The sequence below is a fragment of the Podarcis tiliguerta genome (assembly GCF_965153285.1).
Source record: "Podarcis tiliguerta genome assembly, chromosome: 8".
Classification (NCBI taxonomy): Eukaryota; Metazoa; Chordata; class Lepidosauria; order Squamata; family Lacertidae; genus Podarcis; species Podarcis tiliguerta.
The window spans coordinates 22,513,436-22,532,167 of NC_139541.1; the positions used below are offsets into that span (position 1 = coordinate 22,513,436).

Sequence of the window (18,732 nt, forward strand, 5' to 3'; positions counted from 1 at the left end):
AAAAAAGATACAACACAAGTTTCACCTCTAATCTTCTTCTTCAGCTCCCACCGCCCAAGCTCAATTGGGACCAGAGACAACTTTTCCGCCAGCTCAGACACCTCAACCTGGACCAGAAGAAACCACCAGTGCTGAGAGTCAAAAGGGAGGTAAGAAAGGATTTAACCTGGGTCCTTCTGCATGCAAAGCAGATGATCTACCACTGAGCTACAACACTTCCTCAACCTTTGAAAGATTGATGAACTAGGAGAGGGGACTGGATCAATGTTTGTGAGGGGCAGTTTCTCAAAAATCTTTTGGCCCAGCCCCAAGTTTCCAAATAGACACACTTAAATGGTTCAGAATTAGGTCCTTGGACCCCATTGGTGTGTTCACAGTGCATCCTCGGTTGGTACGGTATGGGGGGCAATCATTATCTACTTTGTATCCATCTCTGTAGAAAATGATGGTCATTTTAATGATGATGATGATGATGATGAGTGTGGAGAGGAACATTTTGCATCTCTAGCACCAACCCCTGACTCAGAGCAGATTCTTACCCAAAGCCCCCAGAAAGGTAGGGATGAGCAGAGAGGAGAGACAGACAAAATAACAATTGGTAAAGGGAGGGACGCCCTTCTAATCTGTTGGTGGGCCACATGCCAGTATTGGGCAGGGCTGAATCCAGTGGTGGATGGGATCAATTTGAATGTTAATTTGATTTGTATATTGGTTAAAAATAAAAAATACTAAATATGGTAAAATAAAAGGAGAATTCCCTAGATGCCTAGATCCAGGTTTGGGGCAAGTACTTTTTGGTGGCATAGTCCCAGCAGAGATTTAAAATCACAAAACATGCAGCCAAGTAAAGTGTGGAAACAGATGCTGTTAAACTTTTTAAAATATCCCTGTTGCTTCCAAATTTCCCAACTTCCCTTAGAAAAGAAAGAGACCACACATTTGGTAAGTTAAAAATGGTTTACTTACCAACTCATCAAAGGTCAGATTCATGTGCTTTTCTATACAGTAGCAAGAAAGACAGGCAGTAAGTATAACTTAGGTTCCAAAATGGTTCCAAATGTTTTCTAAATTATTTGTTTAGAAAAACAATGACAGCTTGCTAAAGCCACATAGTTTAAACTCGGAGGATCGAGCTTAAGCCTGGTAGGGTTCACACAGTGGAAGGAAAGAACAAAGCCTTGATAACCTCTCAAGGTTAGGTGGAGCAACCTAGCCAAGTTTGACAGAACAGTCTACTCTATGGTCTTAACCCATTCATGCTTTAAACCTATGAGTCTGGATTTATCCCACACAAAGGTTAGCATATGGGGGTCACAACCACCCTCTCTGCCACCTCCTTCTTTCTCTCTGCTACCCGCTTATCTGTCTCTCTCTCTCTGTCACCCTCTTCTATCTCTTCCTCTCTTTTATCTCTTTCTGTGACCCCCTTTCTCTGTCACCCCTTTCTTTCTCCCTACCCCCAGTGGGCTACCAGAGAAGAGTCAGCTCATTCTTGCCAGAAAGCTGAGCTAATCACTTTCAGAGGGCTTCCCCCCCAACTCTCCTATTTACATCCATCCATTCATTTCATATATTTCCCATTGCATTTTTTCTCACTCACTGCCCTCCCTGGCTCCACTCCAGCTGCATGAAATTAGGATGAGGACTGCATGGGCCCATGGTGCACAATATAGCTCAAGATTGTCTACACTGATTAGCAGTGGCTCTCCAGGTGTTTCAAGCTGGAGCTCTTCTCATCCCTAGCTGGAGTTGCCAGGCATTGAACCTGGAACCTTCTGCATATTGCAAAGTTACAGCCCTTCCTCATAAAGATGTCCACAGAGTTGTATGCAGTGTTAATCCTACCCAGAATAGACCCTTTAAAATCAATGAGCATGGTGGGCTTAGACCCATTAATTTTAATGGTTCTACTCTGAGCAAGACTTAGTTGGGTGCACCCCTTAGATATAGATTTCCTGTGGGTGTAAAAGTCTAGTCCACACCAGAATCTCAGCCTCCTTCACCAACTGCACATCTGCAAGCCCATCACAATGTGTGCATGAAAACGTGCTGTGGTTTTACTTAGGGATGATGCTTCTGCATCCTCATTCAAAGGTCTCCCTGGATTTTGGAGTTTTGGATTATGTGGCCTTGTTCCCCAATAGAACCTTTGCACAAGGAATTCTCCATCTTTTTCTTATTTTCCAAATGTTGAATGGAACCACACTATGTGCACACCTTTTGCATCAGTTTTCAGTCCCTTTCAGTTCAAATGTGGGGAACCTTGGACCCATCAGCCCAGCAAGCATGACCAATGGCCAGGGCTCATGGGAGTTGTAGTTCTGAAGCATCTAGAGGGTCAAAGGTTGCCCACTTTTGGTGTCCCTTTTCTGCCTCTTCTTCTATACATGCACCAATAAAACAGATGTATCTGTACTTCGTGTTTTGGTTTCAGGAGATTTTTAACTTTGTTGTCTTGTATTTTTGTTGTTGTTAATCCCCCAGTTTGCAATACACGCTGGTTTGACGAAGATGATCCTTCTGGAACTGGGGACTACGAATTCTTCTTTGACATCTTGGACAAGTATCCCAATGACATTTGCTCTGAACCAACAGCTATAGAGGTCCAGACATTGGATGGGACCCCAGCTTCTGAGACTGGGCAGATATTTACTACGTGAGAATTGAGTATTGTGTGAAATGGGTCTTGGAAATTGGTGGGGGATTATTATTGTTGTTGTTGTTGTTGTTGTTGTTGTTGTGTCTTGAGCTTTCATTTTGTGTCCAAACTAGAGATATGAAAGAATAATAGAATTGTAGAGTTGGAAGGGATCCCAAGGGTCACCTAGTCAAGGAATCACAGCTAAAGACTCCCCGAGAGATGGCCATCTAACCTCTGTTTCAAAACTTCCAACGAATGAGAGTCCACTGCACCTCTGAATAAGCATGCACAATGTTGCACTGGCGATGTGGTTTGATTCTTGTCGTAAAAGAAATGCAAAGCTCGACTTCAACTTTTACTTTTATTGGAATACCTGTAAATATCTTATGGCATGACTAGGCAGTCCCCTTTCATTATTGCAGTTTAAGGCATTGAAAATGCATTGAAAACCCTATGTGATAGCACGAGACAAGGCTATTGAGACTCATTTTCTCTGAACAGCAATGATGCCCGCACTGGCTTTTCCTGCATTCATGCCTCCCAGGGAAAAGGCAAGCGCTGTCATGACTACCAGGTGCGATTTACCTGCCCACTGTCTTTCTGCTCTGGTAAGTTTTTAACTGCTTTGTTCTTTGAATCCTGTTGATGAAATTCTTCCTAGTTCAGGGTGTAGAACAGATAATAGAATGCAGTCAGTCAAACCACAGATTGTAGGTTAAGTAACGCATGGATTATAGAGTTGAAAGAGACTGCAAGAGTCATCTAGTCCAACCCCTGCAATGCAGGAATTTTTTTGCCCAATAATAATAATAATAATAATTTATTTATACCCCACCCATCTGGCTGGGCTTCCCCAGCCACTCTGGGAGGCTTCCAACAAAATATTAAAATACCGTAGTACATCAAACATTAAAAGCTTCGCTAAACAGGGCTGCCTTCAGATGTCTTCTAAAAGTCTGGTAGTTGTTCTTCTCTTTGACATCTGGTGGGAGGGCGTTCCACAGGGCGGGCGCCACTACCGAGAAGGCCCTCTGCCTGGTTCCCTGTAACTTGGCTTCTCACAGTGATGGAACCGCCAGAAGGCCCTCGGCGCTGGACCTCAGTGTCTGGGTAGAATGATGGGGGTGGAGACGCTTCTTCATGAATGAAGGAGGAAGGAGAGGGAAAAAGACAAATGAATGTTTGGCTAATACACAAAAAATGTAGCTCCTTCTTTGGAGAGCCTGCTCCTTCACAGTGGCCTGAAACTCAGAATCTTTTCCTATAGGTGGTGAGATCCCAACCACCCCGGGACTAGAACCTGTTACACCTCCTGCCCCAACTCCCACCTTGAAACAAGATGAAAGCAGTCCAGAAATCCCAGTGAAAGGTATGTATGCCACCCTATGGCTATTCCAAGAAATACTTGGGCTATATAACCAAAGTGTCAAAGAATCCTATCCACGTGCTGGAGAAAAAGCCCTTCTCTGGATGTCATTCTTGGGAGAAGAACTAAAAGGTGAAAAATTTCACACACTTTGGTAACAGGAAGTGGAACTACAGGAGCTGAAAGCTACATGAACTTGCTCAAATTCCAGAATTAATTTTAGGAATCCTTCTACGTCATTTGTCTGGAATCCCGGGGAATGGAAAGCAGGACAAAGTTAGCTAAAGAGCCAATAAAGAAATAGTAGAAATAATCCCATCTCCTAGCAGTGGCAGATTATATACACGTTATGCAGTATACAGTCCTAAGGAAGATAGCATCTGGAGGTGGAGCTCAAAGAACAATTGCCTAAGGAATAAGCAGAGGGCCACAGCATTTCCTGGGAGGGATGACTGCATCGCATTGGTCCTCATCTTTTTGCCTCAAATTGGAATCTTCCTCCATAGGTGGTGAAATCCCATCCACACCAGGTCCAGAGCCAGTAACATCTCCTGCCCCAACTCCAACCTTGGAAGAAATTAAAGGCAGTCCAAAAATCCCAGTAGAAGGTAGGCATGCAACACTACAGCTATCTTGAGAGATTCTGGGGATTCATACAGAAGTGTCAAAGGTCCTATCCACGTGCTGGAAGAAAAGCTGTTCTCTGGACGCTATTCTTGGGAGAAGACCCGAAAAGTGGATAATTTCACACACTTTGGTAACATGAAGTGGAACTACAGGAACTGAAAGCTACACAAACTTGCTGAAATTCCAGAATTTATTTTAGGAATCCTTCTACATCATTTGTCTGGAATCCCGGGAGAATGGAAAGCAGGACAAAGTTAGCTAAAGAGCCAATAAAGAAATAGTAGAAATAATCCCATCTCCTAGCAGTGGTGGACTTTGGGCTTTTAAATTTCAGCAGCACTCTATGCAACACCCCAAAACATTTTTTTGGGGGGGGAGCTCAACTCTCACCTTCTGTTCTAAGTCATTGTTGTGGGACTCCCTGTGGCACCTTCTTGACTCAGTGCTCAGTGTGGGCGAACCGGTTGTTCTCCCCTAAATCTGCCTTTGCTCCTAGATCTATTCCTAATAAATAAATAAATAAAAACTCATCTATGTTGGTCCCAGACGATTGCTTTAACTGACAGATCACAACCATGCCTTCCTCCACATTCTGCCTTCTAGTAGACTTCTCCTTGCTCTGAGTAATAGTTGTCAGCAGTGCTCACCTGATCTGTCATCACTGGTGTTGCTGCAGCTTACTAGGAGTGACTGGCGGCAGAGAGGTTGGCATGGTGCAAATACACCAGCAGGAACACTGGATTGGTTCCAGCAGTGCATTCTACCACAACAACCACGCTTCTGCCTTGCCACTGCTCAGAAGTCAAAGCACTGCAGCCCCACCAAGTGCTACTGACTCTTACCTTAACATGTCAGCCTCCAAGTAAGTACCGGTACCCTCTCCCACCTACCAACACACCACAACACAGCTCACTGCAGCAGGGGGGGGAAACAAGGTATGTCATCAACACAGAGCCTGTTTCAACAAATGCTCCATTTGGGACATGTGCAAGAGTCAAAAGTGGTGTCCACAGGAAGGAGAGCAAGTTGTTCTCTGTGTGCAGCCTTTGGAGAAAGACCTAGAATTGGGATGGGAAACTTGTGGACCTTCCAGATTTTGCTGGACTCCCAGCATCCCAGACAGTTGAACATGCTGGCTGAGGAGTATAGGAACTGGAGTCCAACAACATATAAGGGTCATAAAGTCCCACAGTCTGACCTAGAAGATAAAAATAATGGAAATTATAGATGTGTGTATAGATGTAGATATCATACAAGAGATTCCAATTAATTTGAAAAATAACCATAGCACTGAATTCCTAATTCAGAGGCCTTTGATTTGACTATCCTTGGACACTGGCAAGGCACCAAGCCTTCTCCTCTTCAGATGCTTCATAAGCATTCTAAGAAACCTCCTATCACTTTTCTTTTGGTAGAGTCTCCTTCCACTTGCAAGACCCGCTGGTTTAACGAAGACAATCCTTCGGGTGATGGGGACCAGGAATTCCTTTTTAACCTCATTCAGAAGCACCCTCAGGAGATATGCAGAATGCCACTCGCGATCGAGGTCCAGACTGTGGATGGGATCCCAGCTTTGAAGGCTGGGCAACCAATTGCTGTGTGAGATGTTAAACCTTTCTTGTATGCAATGCAATTTTTAATTGCCTAGCTGCAAAGCTGCAGAAACATAGGAAGCTTCCTTACCCTGAGTCAAACCAATTGCCCATCTTGCTCAGTATTGTGAAAACTGACTGGCAGCAGCTCTCTAGGATCGCTGGCAGGGATCTCTCCAAGTTCTCCCTAGAGATGCTGGTGACTGAGCCTGGTACCTTAAGCTTGCAAGGCAGATGCTCTACCACTGAGTTACATCCCTGCACCTATTTCTGTGGTTGCAGACTTTGCTCTGTCTCAATACCTCCTAACATTCTGTGCCCTGCAACTGCAACCTATCTGCTTCTTTCTCTGAGCAGGCATGATGTCATCACTGGCTTTTCCTGCATCAATGCTGAACAAGCGAAAGGGCAACTCTGCTACGACTACCGGGTACGGTTCACCTGTTCAGCACCCTTTTGCTCCAGTAAGTTTCTAAGCCTGCTCTTCTAATAATTATGCAGTGATAATTTGCTTTAGTTTGCAGGAATGAACGCTCTCACCTTTAGCTTATAGTGTTCCCCGTACAGGTAAAGAGAAGAGAAAAAATAATGCAGCCACCATCTTCTGTCAGTCTGGTGCAGCTTGGGGTGGCGTCATAATCCCACATTTCACATAAATAGCCATATTTCAAATTAGAAAATGCAAATATCCCCACCACCAAGGAATGGCACAGATGAACAGCATTCTCTAGACTACAAGCACATCACATTCTGAAAGCAGGTAGCTCAAACAAGTGAACTAAGACACAGACTACGTACACGTTGTGCCGTATACAGTCCTAAGGAAGGTAGCATCTGGAGATGGAAAGCAAGGAACAATTGCCTAAGGAAGAAGCAGAGAGACATAGCATTTCCTGGGAGGGATGACTCCATCACATTGGTCCTCATCCTTTAGCCTCAAATTGCAATCTGCTTTCTCCATAGGTGAGATCCCAACCACCCTGGGACCAGAGCCTGTTACACCTCCTGCCCCAACTCCCACCTTGAAACAAGTTGAAAGCAGTCCAGAAATCCCAGTGAAAGGTATGTATGCCACCCTATAGCTATTCCAAGAAATACTTGGGCTATATAACCAAAGTGTCAGAGATCCTATCCACGTGTGGGAGAAAAAGCCCTTCTCTGGATGCCATTCTTGGGAGAAGAACCAAAAGGTGAAAAATTCCATACACTTTGGTAACATGAAGTGGAACTACAGGAACTGAAAGCTACATGAACTTGCTCAAATTCCAGAATTAATTTTAGGAATCCTTCTACGTCATTTGTCTGGAATCCTGGGGGAATGGAAAGCAGGAAAGCACGTTAGCTAAAGAGCCAGTAAAGAAATAGTAGAAATAATCCTATCTCCTAGCAGTAGCAGATTATATACACGTTATACAGTATACAGTCCTAAGGAAGATAGCATCTGGAGGTGGAGCTCAAAGAACAATTGTCTAAGGGATAAGCAGAGGGCCATAGCATTTCCTGGGGGGGACGACTGCATCGCATTGGTCCTCATCTTTTAGCCTCAAATTGGAATCTTCCTCTATAGGTGGTGAAATCCCATCCACACCAGGTCCAGAGCCAGTAACATCTCCTGCCCCACCTCCAACCTTGGAAGAAATTAAAGGCAGTCCAAAAATCCCAGTAAAAGGTAGGCATGCAACACTCTCTTGAGAGATACTGGGGATACATACAGAAGTGTCAAAAGTCCTATCCATGTGCTAGAGAGAAAAGTGGTCTTGGGGTGCCATTCTTAGGAGAAGACCTAGCAGGTTTGGTAACATGAAGTGGAAAGCAAATGTGAAGGGACTGTAAACTAAAGCAAACTGAACATGCGCCCAGGACTAATCTTAGAATTTTTCCTAGTTAATCCCACCAGAATACAAGGGGAGTGGCAGGCAGGGCAAAGTTAACAAAAGATACAATAGAGGGTTGATAGAAATTATCTCGTTCCCCAACACCAAGCCCTGTAGCCCAATACTCTCCAGTCTACAATCACAGTCAGAAAGCCAGAACACAGGGAGTTGAAAAACCAACTGCTGGTTAAGTCCCACATTGTATGCACTATATGTTTGGGTTGTATACTGGATTCGTCCAAATCCCAAACTGAATCAGGTCAATTATGGGGGTCTGGGGTTGGGTTCAACCAAGTCAAGTCACAACAGCACTGGATAGCCCTGGGTTAGGCCATCTGGGAGAAAGCGCATTGAACAGGAAAACTACAGGGGGTCTCTCTGACCAGAACATTTGCCAGTGAGCAAAGGATTCAATACTTTGAGTTGAGCAAAGGATTCAGTCATGTGGGCTGGTGCAGTCCTGTAGGGAAGGTTGAGAGTTTTTGGCAGGGGAGATGCAAATTCTCCTCCTTCCTTTTTCCCTCTCCTTCCCTTATGTTTAATTAGGGTTCTGAAAACCCTAATTAAACATTGACCCCACCCCAAATTGATTTAGTTCTGGATCTGGGGCAGGTGGTCTCCAGACTGGGTCAGGGGAGAGGCACACATCCCCTCTATATATGATCCTTGAGAAGGGGTGAAAAGGAAGGACAAAGAAAGGGATGGTGAACATCAAAGAAATAATGGAATGTATCTTTTCCTTTAAGGCCTCCCACAGTCACACTGGTCCCCTTCCTTCAGCCTCAAACTCATAATCTTTTTCCATAGGTGGTGAGATCCAGTCCACACCAGCACCAGAGCCCGTTACACCTCCTGCTCCAACTCCCACCTTGGAGCAAGTGCAAAGCAGTCCAAATATCCCAGCAAAAGGTATGTAAGCAACACCAGTGCTGTTTCAAGAGATGGACTGTTTGGAATAAATAAGGGTAACCTATAGTATTCCCCTGGTAGAGATTGCTCTTAGGATATTCTATACATCCCTAACCCTTTTGCCTAGAAGGAAACAGGAAACAACAGAGAAAGCAGAAAGAGCTTAAAACTAAATACAGTGGTACCTCGGGTTACAAACGCCTCAGGTTACAAACGCTTCAGGTTACAAACTCTGCTAACCTGGAAGAGTTACCTCGAGTTGAGAACTTTGCCCCAGGATGAGAACGGAAATCGTGTGCCAGCGGCGCAGCAGCAGGAAGAGGCCCCATTAGCGAAAGCATGCCTCTAGTTAAGAAGAGTTTCAGGTTAAGAACGGTCCTCTGGAATGAATTAAGTTCGTAACTAGAGGTACCACTGTATAGGAAACCCTCCAGAGAACATTAAGCCTGCAGGTGTATAGGTTTAGTTGCTTTATGTGGGGGGAAGTAAAAGGCATTATTCCCCCCCCCCCAATAATTTCTTGGGGAAGGAATTTGTCTCTTGCTTTTTTTTACCTCAAAATAATTAAGAGCTGGTTAAGCGGCATGTATTCCTGCATATATTTATATATTGCAGCCTCATACCCACCCTTCCATTTGGGAGCTGAGTTCAAACCCCACTCAAACCAGAGTTTAAATTCCTACTTAGCCATGACGGTTTATCCTACCTCAGAGGGTTGCCATGCAGATTAAAAAAAATTAAGTGAGGAACGATGTATCATGCCACTTGATGCTCCGTGGGGGATAGGTATGATATAAATTAAATAATGAAATAAATAGCATTCATGCAAGAACATTTTCACTCCAGCCATCAACCTCTTTTCTACAGGTGACCAGAATCAACCTGGGGCAGGATTAGAGCCTGTTACCCTTCTAGCCCCAACTGCTGTCTCTCCAGAAGTGAAAACTGGGTCCCAAGTTCAAGAGCAAGGTGTGTGTGTGTGTGTGTGTGTGTGTGTGCGTGCATGTGAGCAATATGCCTTCAGTTGTGTTACCTGCTCCAAGTTGGCAGAAGCGTGGTTGCTTAAAATCGACTTAATTTAAACTTGTGTGGTTATTCTTTTTATAGGATTGTCTCCAAAGTTAGTCCTGCTCGGAGGAGATCAATTGAAAGTAATGAACATGACTAAGTTAGGTCCATTGATTTCAATAGGTCTACTCTGAGTAAAACTTGGTTGACTACCGCTCCAGTATCTTGAAGGGCAGGCATGGGCTGATTGGCTGAAACACTGTGCAGGAGCAATCTACTCTGCAGCATATTGTTGTAGCTCCAGCTTGTTTCCACTTGGGGGCAAACAGAGAACGCCTTCCCATTGTTATCACTGTTTAACCAGCTACAACTCACATTTCTTTTTCTCCTTCAGCTTGCAAGACCAATTGGTTTGACCGGGATAATCCTTCTGGGACTGGGGACTACGAACTCCTCTCTGATATCATGGATGAAAATGAAATTGACACAATCTGTCTTGATCCAATTGCAATTGAAGTCCAGACAGTGGATGGGATCCCAGCTTCCGAGACTGGGCAACAGTTTGCTGTGTAAGATTCCATGGGATGAGTTTGGAGATGTTTGGCAGAAGTTGTCTGAGCTGGCTCTTAAGTGAGCCTAGTTGGCTGTCTATAAACAATTTTCTTTGGCAGCCAGGACTCCTCCACGATGTATCTGGCAGATGTTATGTACACTGCTTCTTTATCAGCTATGAAGGTCTCCCCAGATATCTCATAGACACAGGTTTACCATCTCCAGAGAGAAGGTGGCCTTGAATGGGAATGATAAGGGCGTTTGCCTTTATGAGACCTTTGGCGATCTGTGAGTGGGTTGAGTGAAATCATAGAATTGTAGGGTTGGAAGTAGCCTCCAGCCACCAGTAGTTCAACTCGCTGCAATGTAGGAATCATAGAATAGAATCATGGAATCATAGAGTTGGAAGAGACCACAAGGGCCATCGAGTCCAACCCCCTGCCAAGCAGGAAACACCATCAGAGCACTCCTGACATATGGTTGTCAAGCCTCTGCTTAAAAACTTCCAAAGAAGGAGACTCCACCACACTCCTTGGCAGCAAATTCCAATGTCGAACTGCTCTTACTGTCAGGAAGTTCTTCCTAATGTTTAGGTGGAATCTTCTTTCTTGTAGTTTGGATCCATTGCTCCTGACAGAGGGCCACCCAACCTCCAATGAAGTAGAGTCTACCCCATTCCAAGAGCCAAGCAGCTCATACCAAAAGAAAGTCCTTCCTAATGTCTACTCAGAATCTGCTTTCTTGTAAATTGAAATAAGAATTGTGGACCTAATTCTAAGATTTGTTCTGTCCTCTGGAATAGGCACATGGGGTGTTTGCAGCTGAGGCTGTCATGGAACTGAAGCTATCATCCCATGTTGGAAGCATCATTCTATGGCAGGCATAGGCAAACATGGCCCTCCAGATTTTTTGGGACTACAACTCCCATCATCCCTAGCTAACAGGACCAGTGGTCAGGGATGGTGGGAGTTGTAGTCCCAAAACATCTGGAGGGCCAAGTTTGCCTATGCCTATTCTATAGCTGGTCAGTTGGGTGCTTGCAGCCCTGGAAGGACAGCTTCAGTAGCACGACAGCTTCAGGGTCTGACTTCCCCATAAGCCATGACAGCTTCCTTCACTCCTGTTTGTGGGTTTGGCTTTCCCTGCCTCCCTGGCCATGTTGGGATGTCACCTCAAATGACTGCCAGAGCTCTATCTCCTTCAGCTGTTCCATGTCTGCTTTGCCTCCTGTGATCCAAACAGGAATGATTCTACCCGCGGATTTGCCTGCGTCAATGCCCACCAGGGAAAAGGCGTCATGTGCCTTGATTATCAGGTGCGGTTCACCTGTCCTGATTCCTTCTGTGGTGAGTAACAAAGACCCCGCCCAGCTCAATCATACAAGAAAGCAGAGCTGATTGAAAAGGCTTTGCATTAAGGATAAGGTGGCAGGGTGTCTTGCTTTGCAGGGAGCAGTCCTCTATTTGAATAAAAAAGTCATAGAATTGTATAGTGGGAAGGGTCCACCCTTCACCTAGGTTGGATCTAGACACATCAAAGAAGCGATCCAGTTAAATGCGTTGTAAACTTCATACAGTGAAGTTCCATTGGCAAAAAATGGGACTCCACAGCGCCATTTTGATGTCATAGTGTTTTAACACATACAAAGCTATTCATATAAAGTCGCTGAGTCCCTAGTCCAGTGATGGCAAACTTTTTAGGGACCGAGTGTCCAAACTGCAACCCAAAACCCACTTATTTATCGCAAAGTGCCAACGTGGCAATTTAATCTATATATCTCTTTTTTTTTCTGTGTGTTTCACGTTTCTTCTTTATGACTGCTGTTGTAATAAATAATCCTTCATAAAAGTTACGGCATTACATTCTTCATTAAATTATCTTTCCATTGACATATAACTTTATGGTGTAACTCAGTACTTCTTTTTCTTAAAAAAATGTATAGGGTTACTCTCATTTTGACTCAAGAAAATCACCACCGGGGAAAAATAAATACAGTTCAAATTGGGGAAAATAAATACAGTGAATTTCTTCTCCTGTTAGATTCACAAAATGTTTAGGGGTATGCGTCCCCCTGCATCCCCAAAGAAAAAAACCACTAGTATTACTCCAAAACAAAGTAGTGTTATGAGCCTTCAAACCTCGGAAATGCATTTTTTATTTTTTTAGAAGGTTCCACAATTTTGGCCACTAGTGTACACTGGAGGGGTGTTTTTAATATGAGATAATAATGATTGTCTGTGTGCCCACAAACAAATAAATATAAATAAATAAATAAACCCAGCCAGATGGGCGGGGTATAAATAATATATTATTATTATTATTATTATTATTATTATTATTATTATTATTATTATTTGCCATTTCTTTGGCTACCGTTTGATCACAGCTTCCACAGAATGAATTTCTCTGTTGGTTTCCATAGGAAAGTGCAGTGAACTTGTAAACCCAGCAGCCCCTTCTTAGGTTGCCGCCTTTATATGCTTACTGGCCTGGGAGTTAAGCCCTGCTGCACTCAAGGCGGCTTACTCCCGAGTAGGAAAAACAGACTGGCGGGAGGCCCTGGCGCATCAAAAGTCAATGCCTGCTCAGCCCCTCGCTCGCTAGCCAGGTCCTGGTGCCACAGGCTTTGGATGGCACAAGCCCTCCTCTCCTCCTTCTCCCTCACCCCAGGCACAGAAACTACAGCCCTGCTGGGGCAATGGTGTGCGTGCCCACAGAGAGGGCTCTGTGTCCTGTCTGGCCCGCATGGCATAGCTTTGCCACCACTGCCCTAGTCCAACCCCCTACAATGCAGAAATCACAGCTAAAGACTCTCTGACAGATGGCCATCCCAATTTTGCTTTAAGAACTTCCAATGAAGCAGAGTCCGCCACCTTCCAAGGTGGTCCATTCCACTGTTGAACAGCTATTATTGTCAGAAAGTTCTTCCTAGGTAAAGGTAAAGGGACCCCTGACCAATAGGTCCAGTCGTCAACGACTCTGGGGTTGCGGCACTCATCTCGCTTTATTGGCCGAGGGAGCCGGCGTACAGCTTCCAGGTCATGTAGCCAGCATGACTAAGCCACTTCTGGTGAACCAGAGCAGCGCACAGAAATGCCATTTACCTTCCCGCCAGAGTGGTACCTATTTATCTACTTGCCCTTTGATGTGCTTTTGAACTGCTAGGTTGGCAGGAGCAGGGACAGAGCAACGAGAGCTCACCCTGTCGCGGGGATTCGAACCGCCAACCTTCTGATCGGCAAGTCCAAGGCTCTGTGGTTTAACCCACAGCGCCACCCGCATCCCTAATGTCACCTAAATTACATATATGTTTCCAGCAGGAAAAGGCCAGCCTGGGGTGGAATCCACATCTGCTGTGACTGCTGCACCTGTTCCAGCAACACAGGAGACGAACCAGTTCCCCACTCAAGGTAAGGAATGGAGGTGTGCGCAGCTGAAGAACTAGAAAACGTGGAAACATTAAGCCACACAGCTCCTCATATATACAAATATTATCACATTATTACATTTTTTTTGTCGCGTTTATATTCCACGGAGCTGTGACCTTCATTGGGGGAGAAAATTTTCAGGCAAGGAAATGCTTTCAAGACACCACTCTGCACTTCCTGTCCCGCAGAGTTGAGGAAAGGCAATGGCGGAGCACATGGCAAACATACAATCATAGAACTTCAGAGTGGGAAGAGACCCAATGGTCATCTAGTCCAAACCCCCTGCAATGCAGGAATAATCCAGCTTCAATCCCAGCATTTCTACGGATTGTTCCAATTCAGCAGTAATCGGGGGGGTCTTCTCAGGGAAAGCGACAGAACAAAAGGAAAACCTCTGGGACCCTGTGCCTTGAAATCGCAGAACGAAGAGAAGAGATTATGGGACAAAGGGAAGTGTAGATGAGCCCTTGGTGCGGAAGTGTTACTGAAGGAAAAAGCTTCAGCATCTATCCTGATTTTCCCATTTCTTTCCTTTTTTAAAAAAATGTTTTTATTAACAATTTCAACATAACAGATTATCAAAGCATATCATACTCATTACTTCCCCCCCCTTTTCCCACTCCCCTTCAAACCCTCCCTCCCACCCCAGAGACTTCCCTAAGCTCCTCTCTCTGATTTCTCAGCACATATTATTCTCTGCATGTTATGAAATTATACATATCCTTACCTTATCTATCTACCCTGTTAGCAACCAATAGATCTGTGTATGTTTATTCAAAACCTGCCAAGGAGTCCAGTTCATTTTGTTGTCTTTTTAGATAATTTGTAAAATGCTCCCATTCTTCCTTAAAGTCACAGTTGTCCTTGTCCCGCAATTTGTATGTCAATTTAGCCAGCTCTGCGTAATTCATCCATTTTTCTTGCCACTGTTCTTTCGTTGGGAGATTTTCCCATTTCTTTCCAAGATCTCCCTTCTCAGAAGTAATGGCGCCAATCACTTTCCCAACAGGCCAGGATCAGTCTGGGCTGACGCCTGCAGCTAGCACACCTGTTGACTCTCTACCTGTGCAGACAACGACAGCTAATACCCCCATCGACCCTGTGCCAGTCCAAACAACTCCCCAAAGCCCTGCACCAGGTAAAGAGCAAAATCCAAGTGAAAAATTCTAGCCATGAATTGTACATCTCATTATCATTATTATTAACTGGATGCAAAGCTATTGTGTCTGGATCTCAGGGGACTGCAACACTCTTCATGTTGCATCTCTTTAATTTTGCATGAATTAGGCTGTTTTCTGTTCGTTTGCCCACCATGCTGACTTGCAACTATGCTGACACGTAGGCCAGTGTTTCTCAGAAGTTCAGTTCATTTGGACCTCTGTGGGTGGCACTGTGGGTTAAACCACAGAACCTAGGACTTGCCGATCAGAAGGTCGGCGGTTTGAATCCCCGCAACAGGGTGAGCTCCCGTTGCTCGGTCCCTGCTCCTGCCAACCTAGCAGTTCTAAAGCACGTCAAAGTGCAAGTAGATAAATAGGTACCGCTCTGGCAGGAAGGTAAACGGCATTTCCGTGTGCTGCTCTGGTTCGCCAGAAGTGGCTTAGTCATGCTGGCCACATAACCTGGAAGCTGTATGCCGGCTACCTCGGCTAATAAAGCAAGATGAGCACCGCAACCCCAGAGTCGGCCATGACTGGAAATAATGGTCAGGGGTCCTTTTACCTTTACCTTTACATGCTCTGAAAACATAGATGTCCATGGGTTTACTTTTATTGCAACCATAAGCAGAGAAGAATATGGGGCTGGAAGGTTTGCAACAATTTCTAATACTCTACTCTCTTGGTTTCTTCTCCCTTAGTTTGCAAGACAAAATGGTTAAACCGGGACAATCCCAGTGCAACTGGGGACTATGAGCTGATATACTACCTCAAAAAGGACTATCCAAAAGCCATTTGCAACAAGCCAATTGCTATCGAGGTCCAAACTGTGGATGGAATCCCAGCTTCTCAGACAGGACAGATATTTTCCAGGTGAGAATTCCTCTCTGACTTGGGAAGACGGAGATGGTGGCTATAGGTTGCATCCAGTGTTAATTCCAATCTGTTGAATTAATGAGCATGACTAAAATAGGTCCATTAATTTCATCAGCTCCTCTCTAAGTAGAACTTAATTGGATAGAACTGTATAATTTTGTTTTATTTTGCATTTAAGACCAGGGTGGAATCTACACACATTTTTTAAAAAACGCTGTGAAAATGCTTTTTTAAAAAAAAATCTAGTGTTGCATTTGTATATTGCACTTTACAACACATTTAAAACGTTTTCTTTGCAGCTGTACAGCTGAGTCCCAGGACTGGGATGATGAATCGGGTGGCTTAACTCTGAGAGGCACAATGCTCTTTCAGAGTTAGAGAATGGTTGTCCCTGAAATGACCCTCACAGGAATTTGAACGGTGTACTCATGCCATCAGTTTCAATGTATGGCTATTTTGGCAATCTGCCTTATTTCACCTACAAATGATTTTTTTAAAAAATGGAAGGAAATTTGAGAAAGTCACCCTAAACAAATAACAGCAGCAATTAGAAAAAACAGAATCAAAGAATTGTGGCGTTGGAAGGGACAACTAGTTCAACCCCTGCAATACAGGAATTGAAACTAAAGAATCCCTGACAGATTGCCATCCAACCTCTGTTTAAAAACTTCCAAGGAGAGTCCACTACCTTCCAATGGAGTCCATTTTACTGTTAAACAGCTCTTGCCGTCAGAAAGTTTGTCAGCCCTTGTAAAGGCACAATAAGTTGACAGGCAGTTCCTGCAAACCCCACTTTGCCACGACTTTTCCTGCCCTGCACCTGCTACCATCTATGGCATCAGGTGTGGGGCAGGTGACTATAGCTTAGCAAAAACAGCCTTGTGGGCCAAACAGGGAGGGTTGCCAGGTCTAGTTGGGCCTGTTGACTGAAGGTTCCCAACTTCTGATGTAAGCAGGAAAACAATCTGTGCAGTCCACTGGAGTTCAACCAGCTTTTGCCACCTATACTGGAAATCAGGAACTGGCCACTCTCTCAAATTTGGCTACTATTTTCCCACCATACTTGTCCCCCATACTCTGCCTTGTGTCGTTGAATAGGAATGATGCAGTCAATGGGTTCGCTTGCATCAATGCCCAGCAAGGAAAAAGGGGTGTCTGCCACGACTATAAGGTCCGGTTCACCTGCCCAGAATCTTTCTGTTCAGGTGAGTGTCACATCCAGCTCTTATATGGAGCAGCCAAGGGAAATGGGTCATGCAAAGGATTCCCTTGTTTCAAGTTAACAGTGAACTACCCAATATCACATGTCATGTGCCCCGTAGTCACCATGCCAACTCTCTTTACTGTGACTTGGCTGGATATGTCTGAAATGCTTGTCATCTGAATTTCTCCCCAGATTGGGGAGTTTTTGAACTCTTAGTCTTATTTCTGCAGGGGGAGCCAATGTCTTGAGAATCCACCATTGTTATGTATAGTTTTTAATTTCCAAATTGCACATACACACCGTTTGCTGCTGGAGAAGGGGGAGCAATGTGATTCAGTTTGCATTTAAAGGCTAATCCACACTTTCTGAAACAATACGCAAACTGAAACACAGCCATCCTTTGGCATTTGCACTTCTCTGAATTGTGCTTTTTGGTTCTCCAGTCAAGTAATGTGTGCAAAAATGCACCCACAAATGAAAAAATATGCATAAAAATGGATATCATTGCAAAAATTATATACAAAAAATGTATGGTAGGAAGTGCTTTGCAAAAACGCGTTAGGAAAAAATTGTACTAAAATGTTGGTGAATTTTCATGAGGATTTTTTATTATTGTTGCTATCTGATGAGGAAATGCAGAGATCTGAATTTAAGGCTGGGAAAATGAGGAAATGAGAGAAACTGAAATTGGCAGATTCATCTATCTCTGTTTGCTGCATCTTCCCATTCTTTCAGGTCTCTCTTCCAACACTACTGACATACATAGATTAAACATTGCCAAAGGGTCCAATTGTATGTATGATTGCTTCAGGATTCATGTGTGGTGTTTTACCAATGCTTTGTGCCTGTGTGTATGCTGAGAAAAACGGCAAAAAAGCAAAGTTGATCTAATTGTGCATACAGTTGGTGTCGTCCTCATTCTTTGCTGATGTACCAGTAAAACACTGCACAAAATTAATCCTGAAGCAATTGTACATACAACCACAGCAGAGTTCCTTTGTTTCAGTGTTTTATCTATGCAGATAAGTCAATAAATGAAAAGATTCTCGGACCATTATGCTTGTTTAATGAATTACCAATACACAGGGAAGTTGGGCTTTAGAGATATGGGGAGGAAGGAACTGAATCAGTCCAAATTTTCATGCTGGATTTCTGTTTCCTCTCCTTAAGGAAATGACCAAAAAGGTGTGAAGGAGGAATCCCCATGAGCAGTCAGCTGCAGTCTTCAGCTTCTACCCATCTCTGGAAGAAGGTGGCGTCTTCTCATTCATCCTTGCTGCCGGCCTATGGCTCATACTTAATGCAATAAAGTCTCAAATGCAACCCCCAACCTTGATGGCGATGTCTAATTCTCTTCACAATTACTGTGCAACTGCTCAAAAGGCTTCAGATTTAACAGTTTACAGAAACAGCGGTGACGGAGCTGACATTATGTCATGTGAAAACAATGGAAAGGGTCACAGTTCAATGGCAGAGCATCTGTTCTATATGCAGAATG

The 18,732-nt window shown here is 44.2% G+C and overlaps 1 protein-coding gene across 1 annotated transcript; it reads left to right on the forward strand.

Annotated features, from left to right (window-relative positions):
• Window positions 1–834: 834 nt before the first annotated feature.
• On the forward strand, window positions 835–18,442 carry LOC310683518 (uncharacterized protein; the record flags this gene model as incomplete). Its single annotated transcript, XM_083453451.1, has 18 exons — window positions 835–844; window positions 2,485–2,656; window positions 3,143–3,249; window positions 3,909–4,010; window positions 4,514–4,615; window positions 6,050–6,233; window positions 6,584–6,690; window positions 7,190–7,288; window positions 7,794–7,895; window positions 8,908–9,009; window positions 9,877–9,978; window positions 10,412–10,586; window positions 11,812–11,915; window positions 13,887–13,979; window positions 15,007–15,135; window positions 15,856–16,027; window positions 17,129–17,235; window positions 18,405–18,442. The coding sequence occupies 18 exons, from the start codon at window positions 835–837 to the stop codon at window positions 18,440–18,442; spliced, it is 2,007 nt and encodes a 668-aa protein (XP_083309577.1).
• Window positions 18,443–18,732: the final 290 nt, after the last annotated feature.